Source organism: Phyllostomus discolor, chromosome 14 (genome assembly GCF_004126475.2).
Source record: "Phyllostomus discolor isolate MPI-MPIP mPhyDis1 chromosome 14, mPhyDis1.pri.v3, whole genome shotgun sequence".
Classification (NCBI taxonomy): domain Eukaryota; kingdom Metazoa; phylum Chordata; class Mammalia; order Chiroptera; family Phyllostomidae; genus Phyllostomus; species Phyllostomus discolor.
The window spans coordinates 43,859,259-43,881,452 of NC_040916.2; the positions used below are offsets into that span (position 1 = coordinate 43,859,259).

Sequence of the window (22,194 nt, forward strand, 5' to 3'; positions counted from 1 at the left end):
TTCTTGATACTTTGTGTTGAAAAAACGCTGGGTAGCTAGCCATCCAGCATCCCTCCTGGTTATCTGTGCCGAGTAACAAACCAGCCCCAAATGCAAACAACAGCTACGGGGATTGACTGCGCCCAGCGGAGTGGCTCTCGCTTGGGGGTCTCTCCTGTGGCTGCCATCAGCGGGTGGAGAGGGCTGGAGTCATCGGAAAGGTCTGGCGGGGCTGGACACGGCTCCTTCGCTGACAAGTCTGGTGACTCTGCTCCTTGGCTCCTCTGTCTCTCCACGTATGTGGCTTCTGTCCCCGGGTCTCTCCTCATGGCTTGGGCTTCTCATAGGGGAGTGGCCTCAGTGTAGTTTCACTTCTGCGTGGCAGCGGGCTTCCCAGAGACAGGAAGTGGAAGTTGCCAGGCCAACTTCTGGATGTGGCACGGTGTCCCTTTCACTGTATTATTTGGTTGAAAGTAGTCACAGAGCCCAGCTGGATTTAAGGAGATGGAGAATAGCCTCTACCTGCCAGTGAAAGAGCGGCAAAGCCTCGCGTCCGAGGGGTGACGGAATGGGAGCTGTGGAATGGCCGTCTTTGTGATATAGCCTGCCGTCCATACAGATGGTCTTAGGAATGAATAGAGCAGCACATGGAAGGTCCTCTCCAGGTTTAGGATTAAGTGAGTGTACTCAGTTTAGTTTTAGCATGTACTTAGTATGTACTCAATAAATATGCTTAGTATTTATTGAGTATCGCCTGTGAGTCCACGCTATACTGGTGCTGTTAGGGGTGTAAAAGCTTATGGCCATCTTTCCCCCACAGAACTTACTATTCACTTTCCGTCATATGACTAACATATACAGAACAGTGGCATAAACTGTTTAATGCAGTGGTTTGCCAGAGCAGAATTTATTTTGAAACACTTGTTCTTTGGCTTATGTGCCAGAACCCCACTTGGGGGAGATCCTTAGAGATTTTCTCACAGAAGTCATGTTGGAAGCCCCAGTAACCTATCATTCACTCTTTGCCATTTTTTCTCTTTCCTCTTTATCCCTGCATTAGGAAATATGATTCCCTGATTCAGGATCAGGCCCGAGAACTATCCTACTTACGCCAGAAAATACGAGAAGGGAGAGGTATCTGTTATCTTCTCGCCCAGCATGTAAAAGATACAGTAAAAGCTTTTGAGGACCTCCTAAGGAGCAACGACATTGACTACTACCTGGGGCAGAGCTTCCGGGAGCAGCTTGCCCAGGGAAGCCAGCTGACGGAGCGGCTCAGCAGCAAGCTCAGCACCAGTAAGTTGGCCACAGGGCTCTGGGACACTCTCAGTCACTGTCATGGCCCCAGGCCTAGACACCTCCACCTCAGCCTTTAAATTCAGCATCCAGCTTTCACGTCATTCCCCGAGGCCTTTACAGGATCAGGCCTGAAAGTAAGAATGGTGGGAAGCACGGCAGTGGGACACACAGGGCTGGAGGGGTCTTGATTACTGCTCTAGGGACCTCATCATCCATGGAATGTGACCTTCAGGGAGGGAGGCTGCTGCATCCATCCAGTGCTAGTGGGGAGAAAGGGAGATGAGGTCAGAGGACCTTGTGATACTGAAAAGAGCCCTGAGCCTAGAACTTCAAGACCCAAGCTCTAGCCTGGAGCTGCCATGAACTTGCTTTGGGCAAATGACTTACCTTTTTGGTCTCTCTCTTTCTTTATTTATTGCATGGTATCATACATGAATGTAGTTCAAATATCCAATAGCTACAGCACCATGCCCTTTTGGACATGGTTTAGTATGATCATCGTAGTACAACGGCTAAGGATGTTGGTTACTATTGGAGCTCTTTGCTTAGAGAGAACTTCCTGGGTACAGCAGGGTCAGTCTTCGGGGCCAGTAAAGTGGGACTGGGCTGTCACTCACCTTAGGCAAAGAGTAGATTCTACAGGGAAGCTGGGACGGGACACCAGCTGTACAACTGGCAGGCAGTGTAGGGCAGGCTTGGAGGCTGGGTCATTCCAGAGGGAAGCTGGGCAAATGCCTTTTGAACTTTTTCATATTGATTCAGGGCAGAGGAAGTCATGGTGGTGACCCCCAGGCCCGGACGGCCTGCCCAGTGAGCTCAGGAAGCCTGCTGGGCCTCTTCACTAAAGACACTCTCCGAGGCCTCCCAGAATAACCCTCCCGCACCTGTGGGACCCACACAGAACAATCCTTATTCTCTACCCAAATAGCCTTCTGCATTTATAATGTGCGAAGTGGAACCTGCTTAATTTTTTTTACTGTTTGTTTTCTGACTTTGGTTTGCAGAAGATCATAAAAGTGAGAAAGATCAAGCTGGACTGGAGCCTCTGGCCCTCAGGTAATCCAAACAGGGTCTGGTCAGGGGCAAGGAACAAGCCCGAGGAGTTCGGCGTGGCTGCGACTTCACAGCTGGGGTGGGCGGAGGAGGAGGAGAGTGCCACTTGTGATGAGTTCATTTATTCGTGGAACACTTTACTATTGCTTTTAACCTAATTCTTTACCCTCTTTTGATACAATCCTGTTGATTTCTATTTGCATATTTATTCTCCAGGCTTGGCTACATAGAGTCAGCCTGATTAAAAGTGAACTCACCAGATCTGGGGGCTCCTTACCATCCCCAAGGGTCTCTTCTGCTTCCCCTCCCCTGTATATTTATTTACATTTTAAATTGAATTTATTGAGGTGACATTGGTTCTTAGAACCATACAAGTTTCAAGCGTACACCTCAATAAAACATTATCTGCACACTGCATCGTGTGCCTGTTGCCCCAGGCACAACCCCCACCCCCCACCCCCGCCATGAGTTTAAAGACCAGGGTGTACTTTTTCACCACGTTGGCTTTCTCTCAGTTGAGTTGGCAGCTCATTTAAAGCTGCCCAATTTCTTTGGAAAAAAATAATTGTATTACAGTTCCTAGTGAAAAAGGCCTAGCCATTGACGATCCCTGGGTCACTGCAGTGCCTTAGAAACCAGTTTTCAATGAGTCACTGCAGACAGCGGCCTCATGATACACAATAAAATGGGTCCCGGGTTGTAGCCACTCGTTTCAGACACTTTGTGTCATGAGTGTGCTTTACGCCTTACAGTGCTTCTCAAAATACCGTGGTGGCAGACAAAGTGTTTTGGTTTTGCTTTTATTTTCATTTCTAATCCATCAGACACACACGTGGTCTGTATCTCAGTCATCCAGATGAGTTCACTTACTGCACTCTTGGATGTGAAGGCAAAGCCAAACCGCTATATGTTACTCAGCGCTTGCCTGCCTTCCAGTTCTGTACTCATCTTGTTGGAGACAGGGAACCACTCAGGCTGTAGCCACCGTGGGGCCCATACTTGAAGCAGCAGTGCACTCAGAGGGCTGGCCCAGTCTCCGCTAGCCCTCAACGTATCAGGTGGCCGGTGCGCTGGGTAGCTATTGCTTCCCCTCCCTCTGCACCCCACCTGCTCCACACCCCTAATCAGAGGTGGGCTATTTCGATTATTCTCTGCAGAATTGGTCCTCTTGACTTCTGTGGCTTTTCTCATGTGCCTCAGTCGAGGCTAGGTGGTCTGGTGACCTTGATTTCACCTGTTGTCCTCCCTCACCTCACTAGGCTAAGCAGGGAGCTGCAGGAAAAGGAGAAAGTGATTGAAGTTCTGCAGGCCAAGCTGGACGCACGCTCCCTCACGCCCTCCAGCAGCCGCGCCTTGTCCGACTCCCACCGCTCTCCCAGCAGCTCCTCCTTCCTGTCTGACGAGCTGGAAGCCTGCTCTGACATGGACATAGCCAGCGAGTACACACACTATGAAGAGAAGAAAGCTTCATCTGGCCACCCAGGTAGCCTCTACTGTCCGAGTGGCACCAGCTTTATCTAGGCTGAGAGGAGACCTCCATAACCAGGCCTTATAGACCCACCTTGGTGTGGCTCAGGCTAAACATGGCCTGAGACCAAGGGCCAAGCACAGGCCCCGGTGGGTCAGGATCTTTGCTGTGCTCCTGACTCTGCAAGTGACCGCTGTCACCGGGTCTCCATAGCACAGCATGGGCATGCTGTTAGAGGCAAGGCGAGCCCCAGCGGGGAGAGGAGGAAGCTCATACAGACTTTTCTTCCCCACTGCCTCTTGAGCACAGAATCTGTCTGGCTGACCTCCTTCTTTAGGATGGGACATCTGCGCCTTCCTGCAGTGATCTCGTTAGCTGCAGCTCCTGAACAGCACCCCACACATGCTGCACGCTGGCCTTGTACTATAGGAGGTGCATTTTCCTGGTTTCAGGGCTCTCTGCCCCGTATCACCTCTGAGGCGGCTTGCCTCACTAAGGGAGCTGTCTGTGCATAAGGAAATGAATCCTGCTCACAGGGCTTGTGCTTGGTGCTTCCCCGAAAGCGAGGCTCCTCCCTGTTTCCCCTAGTTAACTGTCAGGACAGATTCCAGTTCTCTGTAGAACATCATTTTCTTTCATTCATGGGTTTTGTAGATTCCATCCATCATTCAAGTCATTCTGCTGTACTGTCTTCTAATCCATCATCAACCACCACCCCTCCGGGGGCTAAGGCCGAACCCAGCAGCAACCCCGTCAGCTTGCCTGCTCCCCAGAACCGCCCCCAGGAGGCCAGCCAGGTCCACCCAGGTATGCACCGTCAGCCGGCAGGGGCCTCGTCTCCCCTCCCCCAGCTGCCTGTTTGACTTTTCTTCAGGGACAGATGTTTGCACTCTTGGGGGCTTATTTGCATTAGATCCTAGACAGAGTGAAGAGACCATCCTCATTCACTGTGTCTGACTTTTTGTTGTTTGAAACATTTTAGAAAAATCAGTAATCCACAACAGACGTTGAGATCCCTACCAATTCTGATCAGTAGTTAGCTAATAAACATTTTCATTTCCTTCTCTCATTTCATCCTGGGGAGCGAAGGGGCAAAATATTTCTCCCAGGGTTATAGTGCCAAAGGGAAAGAAGGAAGTTCACGTCTACTGCTCCCCTGCACGTGTTACCCATGTTATCTGTGCCATAGCCTCGCAGTAGGTGGGGCTGCGTACTTCCTGGCTGAGGAGCCTCAGTATCCCCAGGCAAGATTCCGTTCATTCGGGATTTAGGAATGGGGTGGCAGTCCTTGACATGTATATGGTGCGTACCCTGGGGCCAGTTAGGGAGGTACATTTCACTTACCTGCCTCAGCGTAGGCGCAGGGGCGCGCTGTTTCATTGCAGATCTGCACCAGCCACCGTGCCCGGAGAGGGCCAACCTTGTCTTGCCTTCCTACGCCCAACCCCCACTGGCTGCTGTCTTCAGGGCGGTGTGTGGTGAGGTTGGATTTGTGCAGAGGTGACCCCAGAAAGCACAGTGCTTACTTCTGTCACCCCATCTCTCCTGAGAACAAGTCTGCCCAAATCTTAAGGAGTAGGATGCGTCTTCCTGAGCCTGGGCTCAAGTTTCTCGGCCACAGTGAGCAGCAGCCGGACCAGGAACTCCCGGGGAGAGGCCGCTCACCCAGCGCTGTAGACATCTGCAGAAACGCTTTGGGGTCAAACAGAGCAGAAGGCCAAGGGTTTTAAAATCAGAATGCCTCCCTGGAGGATGCCTGGGCTGTGTCACCTGGCAGTTCGAGTGTCTTTGCAGTACTGCTCTGATACCGTGTCAGCGTCCTGGGCCAGCGAGTATGGCTTAGAACGTGAGCATCCTCTTCCACGTGAGACATTCGCCACATGTCACTCTTAGTGTCTGCTCCCTCCTCGGGATGCCTGCCCTGTAACTGTTTTTAGGGAAGAAGAGGCAGATTCAAACATCAGAACTTCCCAGGGCTCCTAAAGACCTTTCTGTAGGTGAGCCGCATAACGACAGCCTGTAAAGGTTTGTTTCAGGGCAAATGTCCAAGCTCTCCTCCCAGAGTTTGTGGTTCAGCAGGTCTGCACTGAGGCTCACGGAGTCTGTGCGTGTGAGGAATTCCTCCCAAGTGATACGAATGCCCAGACAGGTTTGTGAGCCACTCTGTCCAAGTCTCTTTGTGGAGGCCTCTGTTTTTCATTTGGTGAATGAACATATGGCTTTGGGATTCTGAAATCTGTTTCCATCAGAGTCTTGAATTGCGTGCTTTAATAATGCAAATTTTCCCACAGTCCTGGTCCACTCCTGCCTGCCTCAGGGTGAGCCCCGATGCTTTCAGAAAAGGAACTCGAGGAATACAGAGAGTCTTGGCACAGGGCAAGGACAGGCACCTGCAGAGAGCAGCACCCTGGAGCCCTTGAAAGCTCTCAGACACAGCTGCCCTGACCTGGCTCTGCCCGGGGTTGCTGGGAGGAAGCAGTGGCTCCCCAGGTTACCGTAATGCCACCTTGCCTTCTGTAGCCGCTGTTGTCAAGATGAGCACAGACTGTGTACGCAGGGTGGCCCTGGCAGGGGAGAAGGAGGAGAGGCCGCCAGGCCAGCCTCCTGGGTGGCAGTGCTCACCCTTAGCCATGGCAGTGGTCACTCTTAGCCGTCCCAGGCAGCACCATGCTGAGTGACAGCAACTTCCCAAGAAGACAGCTGGTCAGGGAAGTTTCATCTTCTCCATCTTTTACCCTTTCCTTTCTCTCCCTTTCTCTCTAATGATGTCTCGACTTTCTCCCTAACTTTCTGTTTCCAGGCCTTCATTTTCCCTCCATCCCCATGCTGGTTAGCCTCCCCCAGGCACCGTTGCCCTCAGCTCCACCCAGCTTCCTGCCTTTCCGCTCCACTGGCCCTCCCCTCCTTGGCTGCTGTGAGACACCCGCGGTCTCCTTGGCCGAGGCGCAACAGGAGCTGCAGATGCTGCAGAAGCAATTGGGAGAAAGTGAGCACTTCCGCCGCATTTGTGTGCTTGCGAGTGGCAGCCCTCTCCCCGACCCCGTGTGGCTCTGCATGGCTTGATGGCAGAGCTTCCCCTGCACACAGCCTAGGGATACACATTATCAGTGGATGGTGGCAGGATAACTCTGCTTGCTTTTTTTTTTTTTTTTTTGTAAATGTTCTTACTGTTGTCTTTCCGGGGTGTGTGTCTCATCTGTTCTCCAGGCCCTAGACCTAGAGCTCCTCCCTCCACTGCCAGTGTAGCACACCCCTAGGTGTGCTGAAAGCCTGACGCGCCAGTGACGTGCTTGTTGGCAGGGCGCGGGAGAGAGCTCTGAGCCCGGCCCATGCATGATGAAGCGGCCGTGACAAAGATGGCTGTGTTCGGTGGGATCCTTTCCGTGGCCGTTGTATCTTCCTGCTGTGAAATGCTTTAAGTCAAGTTCACATCCTGACTTCCTCAAGCGCAGGCCACAAGAGGTGGTGGTAGAGGGATTCAGGAGAGGTAACATCCCGTCTTCCTAGTGCACAAGGTTCATTTCTGCCCCTGGCCGGGCAGGGCAACTAGAACCAGAAGCACAGCTGTGGTGTCTGCTGTGAATTCTGCCCTCTGACTCACAGAGAGCTGGTGTTATGTAGTCACAGGTTCATGAGTTCGTGAACGGTGTACGGTTACTTTTTGAAAAAGGGCTCGTTGTATGTGTGGGCCAGATGCCTCATCATAAAATTATTTTTGTGTTTGATCAATTCTAGCTTAGAAAAAATAAGAAAAGAACCTCACACGATTAATCTGCTTTCTAGTAGCATTTTTAAAAAAAATGACAGAAAGCAGTTTGCAACGACCTTAAAAGAACATTTTGTGCCTCCAGAGAAGCTCGGGTGAGCCGAGACTGATGTAAGGATCCCACACAAAGGGAGTCCAGTGGCCTAGGAACACAGCCCAGGATTTGTGTGTCTCAATCCTCAAATGTCATTTGGACGAAATTATTTCTTTTGTCAACCCTGAAAATGGAAACACTGCCCCCTGCTTGATTGTCAGAACGAGGCAGACTAACGCCCTTTTTAGGGGAGTCTGTACACCTTCCTTTCTGCAGGCAGGGAAGTCTGAGAGGCTGCCTTTTGCTCATCCACTCACACAAGCGCAGCAGTCCAGGCTTCTGTAGCGACACAGACCTGATCCTACCTGAGCCTCACTCGGCTTGCATGGTAGGGAGAGCCAGAGAGGGGACCCAAGGCTCAAGGAACTGAAGCTGCTTGTTCAAGGTCACTGCTAAGTAGGAAAGATGGGCCCGAATCTGGGTCCTCTTCAGAGCATGAGCCGAGCTCAGCCAAACAAATTCTGGAGGCCCCTTGTAACAATTTTCTTTCCCTCTCTTCAGAGGTCAGTGGAAAGTGCTGGTGTGTCTGACCTAGAACTTACTGCTGTAGCAGTTCTGGAGCTGGCCACTGATGGATAACAAATCTGTCCCGTGCCAAAATGGCAAGAGAGTCCTCCAGCCTACTTTTTCCCCTTTACCGACCCACAGTTGTCAGTGGTGCAAAGGGGAACGTACTAGGGGAGTGCTGCATAGACAGGGGCCTGGTGATGTGGGTTGAAGTCACATGTAGTCTGAGGCGTTGGCCAGAGTTGCGGTGGTCCCAGCGTTCATGAGGGAGACTGTAGTCCTTCCTTTGCCCTCCTGAGGTGCGGTCCTCTCCGAGGGACCATCGGTCACCAGCTCTCCTTTCTGTGTTGAACAAGCCCCCACGTGGACAGTGGTGCGTGGGGGCTCTCAGGTCGCTGCGGGGCTAAAACCTCGAGCAAGAGTCTGTCTGGGGTCTTTGCCAGGCTGGTGGCCATGCTCTGTGTTGTGTGGCCAGGGAGACTGGGGGTGAGAACAGTGACCATGGTGCCGAGAGCCTTGGACTCTCCCTCGACCTTGGTTAGAAAGTAAGTGACCGTCAACGGCTCCTTTCCCCCTTTGCCTTGTTGGGGTCGAAAGGGTAGGAAATCATATCTTTATTGAATCGAAAGTAAAATTCAGAGGCTTATGTGTTTCATCCTCTTCAAAATACAAGACCCCACTGCAGAGAGTTGCTAAAAACCTGCATTTTGCAAATTGGGGAAGGGAAGACCCGATGACAATACTTCTCGAACTTTGCAGCCTGTTACAGCCCCCTGGGATGATTCACAAACACCCAGTGCCCAAGCCGTGCCCAGTACCAGCTGAGGCAACATCTCTGGGGGTCCAGGCATCAGCATATTCATATATTTTTGCATTGTCCCAAGTATTTCCATCATGCAGGCAGATTTGAGAACCAGCTACAAACGGAGATAAAAACTGGCAAGTGCCGATGGCACTAACCCCTCAGAGGAGTCTGGCGTGGCTGCAGGAAATCTGACCGCACTTGTGTTTGCTTTGGTGGAGCTACTTGTTTACCCCGCTGCCCGCGTGTATAATCCCTGGAAGAAAGCAATCACATGAGCACGAGTGACCCGAACTACAGGCCTGCCAGCCCCTCGCTGTCTCTCCCCAAGCTGGGCTTCTTCTGCGCAGAAGCCGTGATGATGGGGCTCAGGGGAAGGCGCATGCTTTCCCAAGATCCATGAAAGCACCAGCCTAAGAAAGAAAAGGCCCTCCCCCTCCATGGAAGAGTCTTCAATGACCCTTTAGACAGGAGAGATGAGTCCCGTTGGGGGGGTCCCAGGCACTGCTTGCCTGCCATACGCCTCCCCCAGACTCAGCAGAGAGGTCTCTGGTCTGGAGGAACTGGGGCGACCACCTCTACCTGGATCTCACGTGCCCTTTCTTCTCCCACGGCCCCAAAGGAGAAGGGGGAGATGATTGGTCACCTTCTGGGGAAGGCAGGTACCCAGAGGCCAACAAAACGGTCCTGTTCTCGGGTGCGCTCCCTGCTACACCCTGTCACGCCTCGCGCCCTGACTTCTCGAGTCAATTCTACCCCAGAACCCCCCCTGCCCCCGGACTCTGTCGTAGGGATCACTGCAGGAGCCAGGGGTGGGCCGCTGGGCTGCTCTTTTGTTTCCACTGGTGACTTGCAGCTACTTTATTCGTCCCCTGCCTCTTGGTGTCTCAGGATGGCAAACACACGACGTCCAGATTGTGAGTCTCCGTCTAATTGGTGTGCGCAGTGGGCTGCAGTATGGCTGACGTCCCACACGTCCTGTTCAATGTCCGTTCTTAGCAACCACACGCTTCTCCTCTGGTGGTGTTTCTCACCCATGTTCCTTTCCACTCAGGTGTCAGCACTGGCCACCCCGCCTCCCCAGCCACGCTGCGGAGCAACCACTCAGAAGCCAGCTCTTCCCACCACCTCAACGCTGCCCAGCCCCCCTCTCCTCCAAGGGGCACCCTAGAGCTGGGCGGAATCCTGGAGCCCCGGTACCTGGGCAGCAGTGGCCAGTGGGATGTGATGAGGCCTCAGAGAGGGAGTGTGTCCGGGGACCTCTCCTCAGGCTCCTCCATGTGCCAGCTGAACTCCAAACCCACAGGTGAGAGAACACGTCCCGTTCACAGTCTCCCCCTTTCCTCCCTGGGCAGGGCTCTTTCATGTCTTCTCTCGCCCTGGCTCAGAGTGGGGTGCAATGAAGGGGCGTGGCCATGCTCCCAGCAGCCTTCATCCTTCCAGCCCAGGGCCTCCCTGCTGTGCAGTTGTGGGAGAGTCAGCCCCCGCCCCACACTGTGCTCTCACATTCGCACCCTCTCTCCCTGCATCTGGACCCCTGACAGCCACTCTAGCACCTTCCAGAATGCCAGGTGCCAGCACTCCCAGAATGCTCTTCCGGCAGTCAGAAATCGTTCCAGAAAGGGTGGCTGTTTCTGCACAGCTCCAACCCCACAAGTATGCCCTGAGCAGAACACCCAGCTCAAACTTGCCCTCAGCGATCACTGCTACTGTCCCGGTCAGGGCTGGGAGCTGCTGCACCGCGTGGGCAGGTAGCTACTCGGGAACGCTGGGGTGCAGCTCAGTTCCAACAGTGAGACGACAGTCAGTTTCAGAAAAGGACGGAGCCCGAAGCAAAATGGTGCTTCTACAGTCTATCCTTTAGCAACACCCCCTCCCCGCCTCCCTGCCCCTCACACTTCTGGTTTCTGCATCTTTGATCTTTCCCTTGGGGGCACTTCTTCCTCCTCTCAGAGCAGTGCAGGCTGTCCTTCCCTCTGTCCCATTAATGGTGACTGGAGGGCAGCATTCAGGACCATTAACCACACGGATGAGTTTATGTTCGTGACATTTGACCTGAGGCCTTCTCTCAGAGAGGGAGGAAGAGCTTTGTTTCTTGCTAAACAACGTTTAATCAAGTATCAGACAGGAGAGGTATTAGTGGAGTGTGATACCTTCCCTGTCACACCCAAAGTCACGCTGAGGAGGTGGCCCCACCTTTCCAGATGCCAGGCAGGCCCTGTCCACAGACTTCAGTTATCTTCCTAAACCATGTGGAACCCTTACACGCCCTGCACACTCACGCTGATATCTCCCGTGCACTTAGCCCTGTGTGGGAGGAAGCCACAGGGCTTGCCAACAAGCACCTGGCTGTCCTGTGTTCCTGGGTGCCCGCGAGAGAGGGTGCAGTTGGCAGAGGAAGGGTGGCGATATTTAGGAATCTTGCTGAGAGGCCAGTGTCCCAGGCCCCCGCCCCCGCCCCACCCCAAATGGGCCCCATCTGTGACCAGGATTCTCTGTCTCCCACCTCTCTCCTGTCCTGGTGGGGGGCTGCAGGGGCTGACCTGCTAGAGGAGCATCTTGGTGAGATCCGGAACCTGCGCCAGCGCCTGGAGGAGTCCATCTGCATCAACGACCGCCTGCGGGAGCAGCTGGAACACCGGCTCAGCTCCACTGCCCGTGGGAGCGGAAGCGGTAGGACAGGCCCAGGGCGCCCGGGTTCTGGTCGTAATTAGGGAGGTCTGGAGGGAGGGCCCTCAGGCAGGGCTTCGCAGTATTCAAAGCACAGTGCTCTGCTCCCTGCAAACAGCCCAGCACGGCAGCTGGGCAAGCACCGTTGTCCTTACTTGGACGATGGAGAGGAGCTCAGAGAGTAACTCTCCTCACAGCAGAACCAGCAAGGTCTGGCCCAGAGCCCTCTGACTTCTCATCCCATTCTTAATCTGCTTCCTGCTGACCCCTCTGCGCCCTTGTCGTGTGGTTGGCAAGTGATAGAGCCAGGTCTCAGAGACGTTCCCCCAGCCACTTACTGAGGTGGCCTTGCCCCCACTCCCCGCATGTGCAGTCACTGGGGTGCCGCTCCTTCCACACACCTTGTCCTGCCCGCAGCTCAGCAGCAGCTGTTTAGGGGCACGTGCCTCCCTAACGACTGCAGCGAGGGTGTGACAATGCAGCAGAGGACCGCCCCGACCCCCCCCACACAAGAGGACTTGAAACCAGGCCTTCAGCCCACCGGCCTTTAGGCCCGGGACTCGAGTCCTCGGGGCTTTGTGCTGGGTTGGGACAGTATCTTCGGAGGCACAGAAGGGGTGTCTTCTGACAGCACCCGTTACCCAGTTGCATAACTTGACTGCTTGAACTTTCTGGAACAGGAACCACCTCTACCTTCTGCAGTCAGGGCCTGGAGACCACGCCTCAGCTGTACAACGAGAACAGAGTCCTTAGGGAGGAAAATCGGAGCCTTCAGGCTCAGCTGAGCCGCATTTCCAGAGGTGGGTGGTGAAAAGCCCAAACTGTGATCACTCTTGCATCCCTTTCTCTCCTGGCCACACCAGTTGCCAATTGGAAAAGCAGATAGAGGAGGTGGACATAATAGCTACCCAGGCCCACCAACCCAAAATTCCTATAGCTGTTCTCCATCTGGAAAGGGCTGCTCCTGAGAGGTGCCCACAATGGGCCCTCGGACTCCTAGGCTCCAGGACAGGTAGCTTCAGGAAATCCGCCGCTTCTGCAAACTCACCTGCAGCTGTGCAGGCATTAGCTCTCAGAGTGGGCGCCGTCTGGGCATTGGTGCTGCCTCCCCAACTCACAGCTCATCTGGAACCAGGAGAGGAAGGACATGAGTTTCTCCAGACTGACTGCAGCTCTGAGTGTCCCTCCTCCCGGCAGAGCTGCCACCCCACGTCTCCTCACCACGCCCCTCCCTCCTCAGTGAGGCTCCTCTCTCTCTGGTCAGGAACCCTCGGGACTCTGTATCTGGAGGTGCTGGCACAGCATCCTCCAGGGCCTCCCTGACACCGCGCTGGCACCCACAGGCGCGCACCATTTCCTGTGTGGCCTGGGGCACAGCTGGCCTTAGTGTTAACTGACTTGCTCCAGTCACTATATCATCAATAACAAATTATTTTTATTTACATATACTCATCGAATAGCCATAAAAGACTAAGAGTAGTGTCAAAAGGATCAAGTCCAGAATGAGTGAATGCTCGTGGAAAAGGAAAAAGATAATCAGTAGATTTTTCTGAATTAGCCACTGCAGAGCGAGATGTGAGAGGAAAGCTCACTGCTTGGGGCAGGTGACAGAAGTTCATAGGTAAGAGAGAAGGCACAACCGCTGAGCTACTCAGTGGTAATTGAGTGCCTGGAAAGACCAGAACGGGCCTCGCAGGACAGAAGGCAGTGAGAGATTTAAATGAGTGCAGTTTGCCAGGCCCCGTGAATTCCACCCCGGAGGACTGACGGTGCCTGCAGCCCTGTTTTCAGAGTCCCTGGCAAGACTCTCTAAGAAATCAGGAAGATCAGAGAGGTGCCGCAAGGCCAGGACTGATGGCCCTGTTTTCAAAATGATGGTGACAGTATATCCTAAAAACAGCCGACAGGAAATCTTGATACTGATCTTTGGTAAAACTCAAGGATGGATTATTGCACAGAGGGTTGTGAGCACTTAGAAGACAGTGAGCGTCAGAAACTAGAGTGTGTTCTCTAACCGCAAGGCAGACCTTGTGAAATCAGAGGATCGGGCACCACAAAGACGGAGGCGTCCATTCCCCAGGGCGTGCGGACACAGTGGGCCCACACTCCGTGCCTCCCTGGCCGCTTTCGCCTCCTCGGTTCTGCCTGTCGGATGGGATGGGCTTGGGCTCCTCCTCCCGCTGACCTTTGCCCCACAACCTGACCGCTCCCCCGTGTCCCCTCACCAGAGCACTCCCAGGAAACCGAGTGCCTGAGGGAGGCCCTGCTGACCTCGAGATCCCGCCTTCAAGAGCTGGAAGTGCAGCTGGAGCACCAGAAGGTGGATCGGCAGCAGCTTTTGGAAGACTTGAAGGAGAAGCAGCAGGAGATCGCGCATTTCCAGGAGGAGCGGCTGTCCCTCCAGGAGAAAGACTGCAGGTCAGAGGGAGCCCACCAATAAGGATGGTGGCCCCAGTTTCAGATTTCGAAGGAGGGTTATTGGCAAGATAGCTAGTGGCCCCTTTGGAAACCTCAGTTTCCTCCCTGCTATTCTCTGACGTATGGGTGACCGAGCACAAGGAAGGACTTCTCTGGGACTGCCCCTTTCACTCCAAAGTTGACAATTAAACTTCTGTACCAGCCTCGATGCTCGCCCCCAGCATAAACTCCCTGACTGCTTGGCAGCATGAAAGCACCTTGGGGGCAGTGGGACCCGGGGCCAGTGTTGGTGTCTCCTAGCTAACGCAGCTAATGACGTGGCTCCAAGCAAATCTGCTTCACCTCCCTGAGCCTCTGTTCCCACGGCTATAAAATCAAAGCCGTGATCTTTGTGACCCCTGAGTTGATAGCTAGGCCTGAAACTCTAGAGGCAAAGGCTGGCTCACAGCTTGTTGCCCCGGTTCGGCCAAGGGGCCGCCCCAGCTCAGCAGGCCCTCCTCGCCTCTCCCCGGCAGGCTGCAGCGCAAGCTGGCCCTCCTGCAGCAGCAGTGCGAAGAGAAACAGCAGCTCTTCCAGACCCTCCAGTCGGAGCTGCAGATCTACGAGGCACTTTACGGCAATGCCAAGAAGGGGCTGAAAGGTACGTCGTACTCTCCCCTACTCCCCCACCCCGTGCTGCGAGGCCCAGTGAAGTTCTCATGACCCTGGGAGTTTAGAGAGCTTGGAAAGCTACAAAGGTCTGTCTCAGAAAAAGACACCCAGACCTGGGGCTCCCAATAAAAAGAAAGGGGAGCCCCCCCAACACAAAGCCCAGAGGTGGGTGCCATGAGCGAGATGGAGCCTAGACATCCTTACAAACAGGCCACAAGAGTCAAACTTCACCCACCATCAGGGCCAAACCCCAGGTCATTGGAGTCCTGGCTGCACAGTGGCGCTGCCTAAACACAAAGGACTGGACCAGTGGCACCTGAAACGGCCTCGTACATCGTGGACGACACACCCCGGCCACCAAGCAGCCCACGCAGCAGGCCCCCACTCTGACCCTTCCCCAGTGACAAAATTAAGATGGAAAAATGTTTTTATGGAAATTCCACTAATAAGACTTAAATTTCAGTGCTGAATTTAAATTTTAAATTCTTATTGAAGATGTTTGCCACCTGCTGAAGTAATAAGTTTAAAAAGTGCTGAGCCTGACTGAAAAACTATCAGAGGTAGAAATACGAGGTGGGGAAGGCTGGTCTGTAGCTACTCACGGGCTTGCAGAAGTGGGGCAGGAGCATGGGGGAGGGGGGCGGGGGGGCGGAACCGGCCACAGTTTCTGCGGACGAGGGAGTTGGGAGACCCACATTTCCGCGAGGAACTTGTAGACCCAGGTTGCTAGAACAGCCAGTGCAGCCTCGGGCCACAGCCGTGCGAGGTGGTGTCCCCGTGGTGAGACCGTGTCAGAAATATTGTTAGTTTGTCAACTCGCCTTTTACAAGACGGTGCCCACAGTCTAAGGAACATAATGAAGACATGGGCCACGAGGCCGAGGGACCAGAAACCTCAAACTGGTTGAAGAAATTAGATATTTTTTAGGCTTGGAAAAGATCCTGAGGAGATGAGGGCTGGCCTCGAGTACGTGAAGAGCTGTGACGTGAAGAGGACCCGATGTGTTTTGTGTCCCTTCAGGGGGCTGAACAAAGGGCTGAAGGGTGAAGGGCGACAGAATTTGGGTCCGCACAATTCAGGCCTTCCCTGGCCCTAGAGACTTCTAGTGACAGGGTAGCTGGCTTGTGAGAGAGTAAGCTCCCCATCCAAGCCTTGTTTATTATTTTTGGAAGATTTTATTTATTTTTAGAGATGGGGGAAGGGAGAGAGAGAGAGGGAGAGAAGCATCAATGTGCAGTTGCCTCTAATGTGCCCCCAACCAGGGGGACCTGGCCCACAACCCAGGCATGTGCCCTGACTGGGCATCGAACCAGTGACCCTTTGGTTTGCAGGCCTGCACTCAATCCACTGAGCCCCACCAGCCAGGGCTGCAGCCCTGTTTAAAAGAAAGAGATGCTTTGTCAAGTACTTGCTTTGGATGGGAGGTTGACTCCCTGAGTCTGTCAACTCTAGGCTGTTTTTGATTATATGTTTAAAAATTCCATGAGCAATATGGTTTATTATATTAAGAATTTTCACTATTCTGCAAAATTTGCATTTTCATAAAACCTGATTGAGTTTCCTAATTTTGCTGATGAGAAGGTGAGCTAGAACTTGAGCTGGAACGAGAGGGCACAGCAGGCTGAGTGAATAGTCTCGCGCAAAGGCTTGGGAGTGTTGGTAGGGGAGACCCACCTGCCTGTGGGAGAGCTTTGTGCCAGGAGGTGTGAGAAGTCAGGCAGTCGAAAGGGGAGCTGGAGGACCTGTAAGGTGGGATGAAACTTCACACTCCGTGATGTAGACAGTGGAAATGTGCTCGGCTTTTCCAAGCAAAATAGGTGCATGGTGGAAAGGGAATTTTAGGGTGGGCAGACTGGTGGAATGTGCTGGAGTTGGAAGACCTCAGAGTCAAGGAGACCTACTGAATGGGTGTGGTAATGTTCTGGGATGTAAGTGATGAGAGCCCAATCGGAGTGCTATTGGGGAAAAAAAGGGAGAATGGATAAGTGACAAACATTTTTAAATAAGTAAAATATTGTAAGAATTTGGGTATAGGGGGAAAAGAAAGAGGGAGGAGCATCAGGGAACTTTGGGGTTAGTATCCTGACTCACCTCCCCTTCCACACCTTCAACTGTTTTTATGGGCCTTTTAGGATTTATTTCAAAGCTACTGCCACTAAAGCCCCATAATCCCTTTCTCTTAATTCTATAATCCCATAAGAGCTCTGAATTGAACTTTTTTTTTTTGCCATTTTTAAAAATTTTATTGTTGTTTGAATAGAACTCTTTTTCCATATACTCATTTGTGGTGACAAAACCTAACTGAACTGACCAAAGTGTGTTCAGTCTTTGTTTATCCGACTTGGTGAGAACACTCACGTAACTCATCGCAGAAATGCTGCCGTGTTTGAGCACGTGCTGTGGCCCAGGGGCAAGGGGGCGCATGTGTTCTGTGGTATGCATGGTAGATGCATCCTATTGCCTTGCTAAAACCAGAACAAATTCTACCTTTTCAGATACATTTGGCCTCAGAGTTCTCAGATAATGCAATTGTGGTCTTACAGATGATTTCTCCTAGCTCTCTGTTCCCAGTAGGTACAGATAGACGGTGTAGGGGTGGAGGTAAAACACATGGAGCAGATAAAAATTTCTATTAGGTGTTATCCCTGGTCTGTGGTGCCCGACTCCCATTCTCACGCGCTGCCAGAGGCCTGACGCCTTCCTCCTCCTGCCCTCTGTGATTCCTGAGCGTGGGGGCTACCGATTCTCCTCCTCCCCCAGCCCTGCCCTTCTTTAGCGCTGTGCTGACCTTCTGTCATAGGAGACCCTGCTCACTGGCCAGCAGGACTAAAGTTAACATGGAGACGAAATAATAGGCCTGACCTCATCCGCCAGTCAAATGCCCTCTAGGTGCACATGGGTAATTCAAGTCTCAGAAAAGTTCCAGACTGGAGTATATGCCAGACTCCACACAGGAAAAATGACACGTCCATCACAGATGTGGTGCCTGGGACCCTGCTATGACAGCAGTGTTCACAGATGAGTGTTCTGACAAATGCATAGAAATACTTGGATCAGCGCTACCGACCTCTGCTCTCCCTTCTTTCAGCTTATACCTGGGATGCCTGTCACCAGGGCCCTTTGAGCAGTGACTTGAGCCACCTGGTGGCAGAGATTCGAGCTTTGCGAGGGCAGCTGGAGCAGAGCATTGAGGTGAACAACAGTCTGCGACTGCAGCTGGAGCAGCAGTTGGATCGGGGTGCCGGCAGGGCCAGCCTCAGCGCCCCCTCAGCCAGCCAGAACTCAGCGGCCAACTCTGACCCTGGGAGCAAGCAGCTGCTCTTCCAAGGTAGGAAGGGAAGGGCACTGGGAAGCCCTGGTGAGCAGGGAGGCCGCCAGGATGTCTGTGGGGGAAGGGACAGTCTTGCCTCCCCCAAGCTCCTGAAGGTCGGGGTGAAGTTGGAGATGCTCCAAGACAGTGCCCAAGGGAGAGCCTGGGGCTCAGGGTCAGACCTGCCTCCAGAGTCCGCGTTGGCCACCTGCCGGTTGTTTGCCGTGGTCGGGCGGTTAACCTTCCCAGGTATTTCAGCCTTGGTTTCCTCATTTTTTAAGATGTGGATGACAATCTTTTGTATATTTATTTGGAGATTAAATGAAATAATTTACACGTGCTCGACACCGTAAGAACTGCTCAACAATTGACAGCTGTGTATCTTAAGTATCCCTTGTGTTTTAAACTTACCACAAGCTTTCAAACAATTTTCCAGATACTTTCACCTGAGGCAGGGCAGGGTCTCCTCTCTCCGTTTTTGCAGGAGCAGACCCAGGTGCTGAAACACTCACTGACACGCCAGGCTTCCAGGAGCCAAGAGACCAAGCCAGGGTTTGGACCAGAGGTTTTGATTTCCAGTTTGTGTTCCTTCTGCCTCACCATGCTCCCCATATTGCCGGCCTTCCCAGACAGTCTAGCCTGGCTTCCCCTTCCCAAACATGTGGGGGACTTGGCCGTGTGGACGAACATTCCTGTCCCTAAGAAGATCCTGGTTATGGGAAAGTGGTGGACAGCCGCCATGTTTATCCCAGGTGGCTGTCAACCAGTCCTGCCCCCACACCTTGCCCACCTTTGCAGGTGGAAAAGTTTTAACTGGTTCTCTCCCCCTTGTCTCAATATCCTTCATCAATCTCTCTTCCCCCAGGTTTAACATGAATGGCAATATTGCCCCCACACCCCAGTCTCTTGATACATTGATTTTTACTTCCCCTTCCCCCACCCCCAGCCGATTGGTTCACCATTTAATTTTTATCCACTCCCCTCCATGGCCATATCCTCAATTTTATTTCAATCAGAAAGCACCTCTGCTCAGATTGCCTAAAGCTGAGCTTTCCAACCTCCTTGCCTGCTGCTCTGGAGCGTGTTGGTCCTGTTCTCTCTCTGGTTCTACTCGATGTCCCCTGACCGCACAGGGACCTCCCCTGTCAAATGCAGGTGGTACAGCCCGATCACGTTCTGTGGCCATTAAGCGGGAAAGCGTGTGCAGACTGGCACGGTGCCCGGCACGTAGAACCCGCTGGGCCTGCTCAGGCTGCTCGGGCCGCCATGCTGGTTGCAGTGCTCGGTAGGGGCCCTCCCCCCTACCCAGGCTGTCCCCTCCCTCACTGTCCCCACGACACAGCCAGGGCTCGGCCCCACTGGCCCGGTCACCGCTCCTCCTGCTGTCCCGCCACAGAGGCCCAAGTGGGGAAGCAGGCGCTAAGCCACACTTGCCTGAGCAGGAGTGCTTCTGTCTTTGTGGTATTTGCTTTCCAACTGGTGTTCGATTACAGTTGCCCCATTCCCCCTCCCATTATCTCTGTGATATTTTCTAATTCCTCCACTGTAGGCTCGCTCCCTGGTCTCCATTACGGCACCTTTCGCCCACCATGGCTTCTGTCTCCCAGTCTGCATTGTTCTGCAGCACTAACTCCTCCTCAGAGAGGTGATGAGAATGCTCGGTTGTCAGCCACACACCCATTCATTCCTTGAGGCAGTAGTTTTAACATATGTACCACATCATTTATGCACTTATATACTTAGTTACGAAGTATAGTACATACGAAATTATTCAAAACTGGAGTTAGAAAAATACACCTAATAATTTTTTTAAACTAGAAGTTGCTTTCTCATGGAACACACTTAAATTAAAGGAACGTCTTGTTCCAAACTACGTGATTCCTTTGCTCTTGCTTTTGCTTGGGGCGTATGGGCGATGAGTACGTGCGAGGCGGGCCTCGCTGCCTCAGACCTCCGATGGGGGGAGGGGGCCGTGCCTGTGCTGGGGGGCGGTGGGTTTCAGGGGTCCTGAAGCCGTCCTTGTCTTCACTGCCTAGATGCGGCCGCCTCCCCCCCAGTTCGGGACGTGGGCATGGACCCAGCTCCTGTCTTCCCCAGCTCTCCTTCCGCCGCTCCTGCCCCAGACACGGCCGGCTCCAGCGGGACAAACGGTAAATGTGGCCACTGAAGGGAGGGCTCAGGGACTGAGGATCAATGATGGTCAGTGCAAGCGACCTTTGGTTTTCCGCGTGTGCGTCCTCTGAGATTAGCGCGTCTCCTCTGTGTGTCCCGAAGCCGTTAGCCCCACGCATCGCAGCTGCTGTGGCCACCTCCCCTGTCGCTCCGTTGCATGCAATCACTCCCTTCTTGAAGGTGCTGCTGAACGCAGCTAAACTCCTGGTCGGTGTCTCCTCATCCCAGAAGTTAAAACTTTTAAATTAATATTGGTTGTGAACATTTCATTTGTAATTAGCACAAAATTTGCCTCCTGGCAGTTTTGTCACTATGAGGTAATGTAAGAAAGATTATGAAGACCTAGAACCAGAACATCTGTGGGCTTCGCGCCACGCTCACGCTTTTCTAAGCCTGCCTCCCTTGCCCCGGCTCTGTCACTGTCTGGTGGGTCTTTTGCACTGGAGTGAACTGAGGACACGATTATAAAAGTCAGTGGGTCCTGTTGGCTGTGGTTCATTGCAGAGCTGGGCTTGGATGCTTCTCCGGTGACGCGGAGCCCTGCCACGCTGGAGGGCGATGCTGCCGACGGCTCCTTTGCCAGTAAGCATGGCCGCCACGTCATTGGCCACATTGACGACTACAGTGCCCTCAGGCAGCAGATTGGAGAAGGCGAACTGCTGGTCAGGAGGATGGCGTCCGTCGTGAGGTCCGCCTGCCACTGCCCTGGCCTCGACGCTCGGGGCACGGAGGTAATCGCATCCCAGTGCGCTCCATCTCCCAACCGCTGCAGATAGGTCTTACATTCACACCCAGCCAGCCTCTTTCTCCATCCAGTTTTCGATGTAAACTCCGTTCCAGGTGTAGCCGCCTTGGCATTTCCCCTCAGAACCCCAGAACAGCCTCTGCAGCGCCGGCATCCAGGGTGCTGTGCCCGGTGCCATGTGGTAGCTCATTCTCTGGTACGGTCCTGCTGGCACGTGGCCACCCGTGGTCAGAGTGAAGTCACTTAATCAGGATTTGCGAATTCACATCCACATGGGCCGCGTGTGTGCGTGCGCGGGGTGAGGAGCCCGGCAGCCGTGGGATTTCCCTGCTGGGGCCGAGCAGGGGAGGAAGGCGGGCGCCCGCTTCTCAGAGCGCTTCCTGCTGAGGGACCCGGCACCAGCTGCTGTGCCGGCCCGGGCCACTGCACACACTCGGGCATGTGGGGACGGTCTGCCCCAGGGACCCCCACACTAGGGAGGAAGACACACATCCAAGTGGATGCGTACACCAAGGGGCTCCAGGAACTGTGCTGGACATGGTCCGTGTGGGCCGTGGGGCAGGGACGCAGAAGCGGCCAGAATCCCAGGCGAGGAGAGTGCCGGGTTGCTAGAGCAACACTGCGGGGTGCAGGTTCTCTGGGTGAGGAGGGCATGCCAGGTAAAAAGAGCAGCGCCTCAGTCCCCAGAGCTAGAGGTAAATGGTCCAGCCCAGTGCCCAGACAAGGCACAAGGTGTGATTCAGGAAGGGCAGGGGGTGCCGAGAGGAAATCCTTTCCCTTGCCCGTCCTAGGTGCTTTGGCCTGCCCAGTAACTACACTGACATAACTAATGGGAGTAAAACCAATTTAATTTCACATGGGAGCCCCAAAGGTCTGAGGCTCCAAGAAGTGACCAAAACAGGCAGCTATGCACCCCTCAGACAAAGAATACATGTGTGCGAACTGACGAAGCCAAGGGGTTTGGGCTTGGGGTCGCCAGTAGAAGGAGTAGCAAGGTTTGCTTGTTGGTACAGCCTTCTGCGGGAACTCCCTGTCCCCGGTGATGAGGATGTTGCTGTCCCTCCTGGTGTGGGGGAGGGTACCTTTCACCCGGGAGATTTATTTCCTGCTTTCAGGGGACCGGTCAGAGTATCTTTCTTGCACCTGCTCTTCCTTACGTTACTTTAATTCCACTTGATCAATATACCAAAATGGTGTAGTTCGCTCCCCTTCGGGACTGTAGTCTGAAGAGCATGGAGCAGGAGTGGAAGCTTAAAGGGA

At 53.5% G+C, this 22,194-nt stretch overlaps 1 protein-coding gene across 25 annotated transcripts in view; it reads left to right on the forward strand.

Moving 5' to 3' along the window:
- LOC114489047 (phosphodiesterase 4D interacting protein) overlaps window positions 1-22,194 on the forward strand; it is a 205,775-nt gene that overhangs the window by 179,077 nt on the left and 4,504 nt on the right. For 10 of the 25 annotated variants that reach the window (XM_036015708.1, XM_036015710.1, XM_036015717.1 and 7 more), the window contains 13 exons: window positions 1,040-1,275; window positions 2,283-2,334; window positions 3,591-3,814; window positions 4,454-4,606; window positions 6,600-6,785; window positions 10,023-10,274; window positions 11,504-11,641; window positions 12,319-12,438; window positions 13,867-14,056; window positions 14,569-14,696; window positions 17,796-18,035; window positions 20,054-20,167; window positions 20,694-20,920. In XM_036015708.1, the coding sequence (XP_035871601.1) occupies window positions 1,040-1,275; window positions 2,283-2,334; window positions 3,591-3,814; window positions 4,454-4,606; window positions 6,600-6,785; window positions 10,023-10,274; window positions 11,504-11,641; window positions 12,319-12,438; window positions 13,867-14,056; window positions 14,569-14,696; window positions 17,796-18,035; window positions 20,054-20,167; window positions 20,694-20,920 (2,260 nt within the window). The remainder of the gene's footprint in view (window positions 1-1,039; window positions 1,276-2,282; window positions 2,335-3,590; window positions 3,815-4,453; window positions 4,607-6,599; window positions 6,786-10,022; window positions 10,275-11,503; window positions 11,642-12,318; window positions 12,439-13,866; window positions 14,057-14,568; window positions 14,697-17,795; window positions 18,036-20,053; window positions 20,168-20,693; window positions 20,921-22,194) is intronic. The other 15 variants (XM_028503060.2, XM_036015709.1, XM_028503059.2 and 12 more) reach the window with 5 other exon arrangements.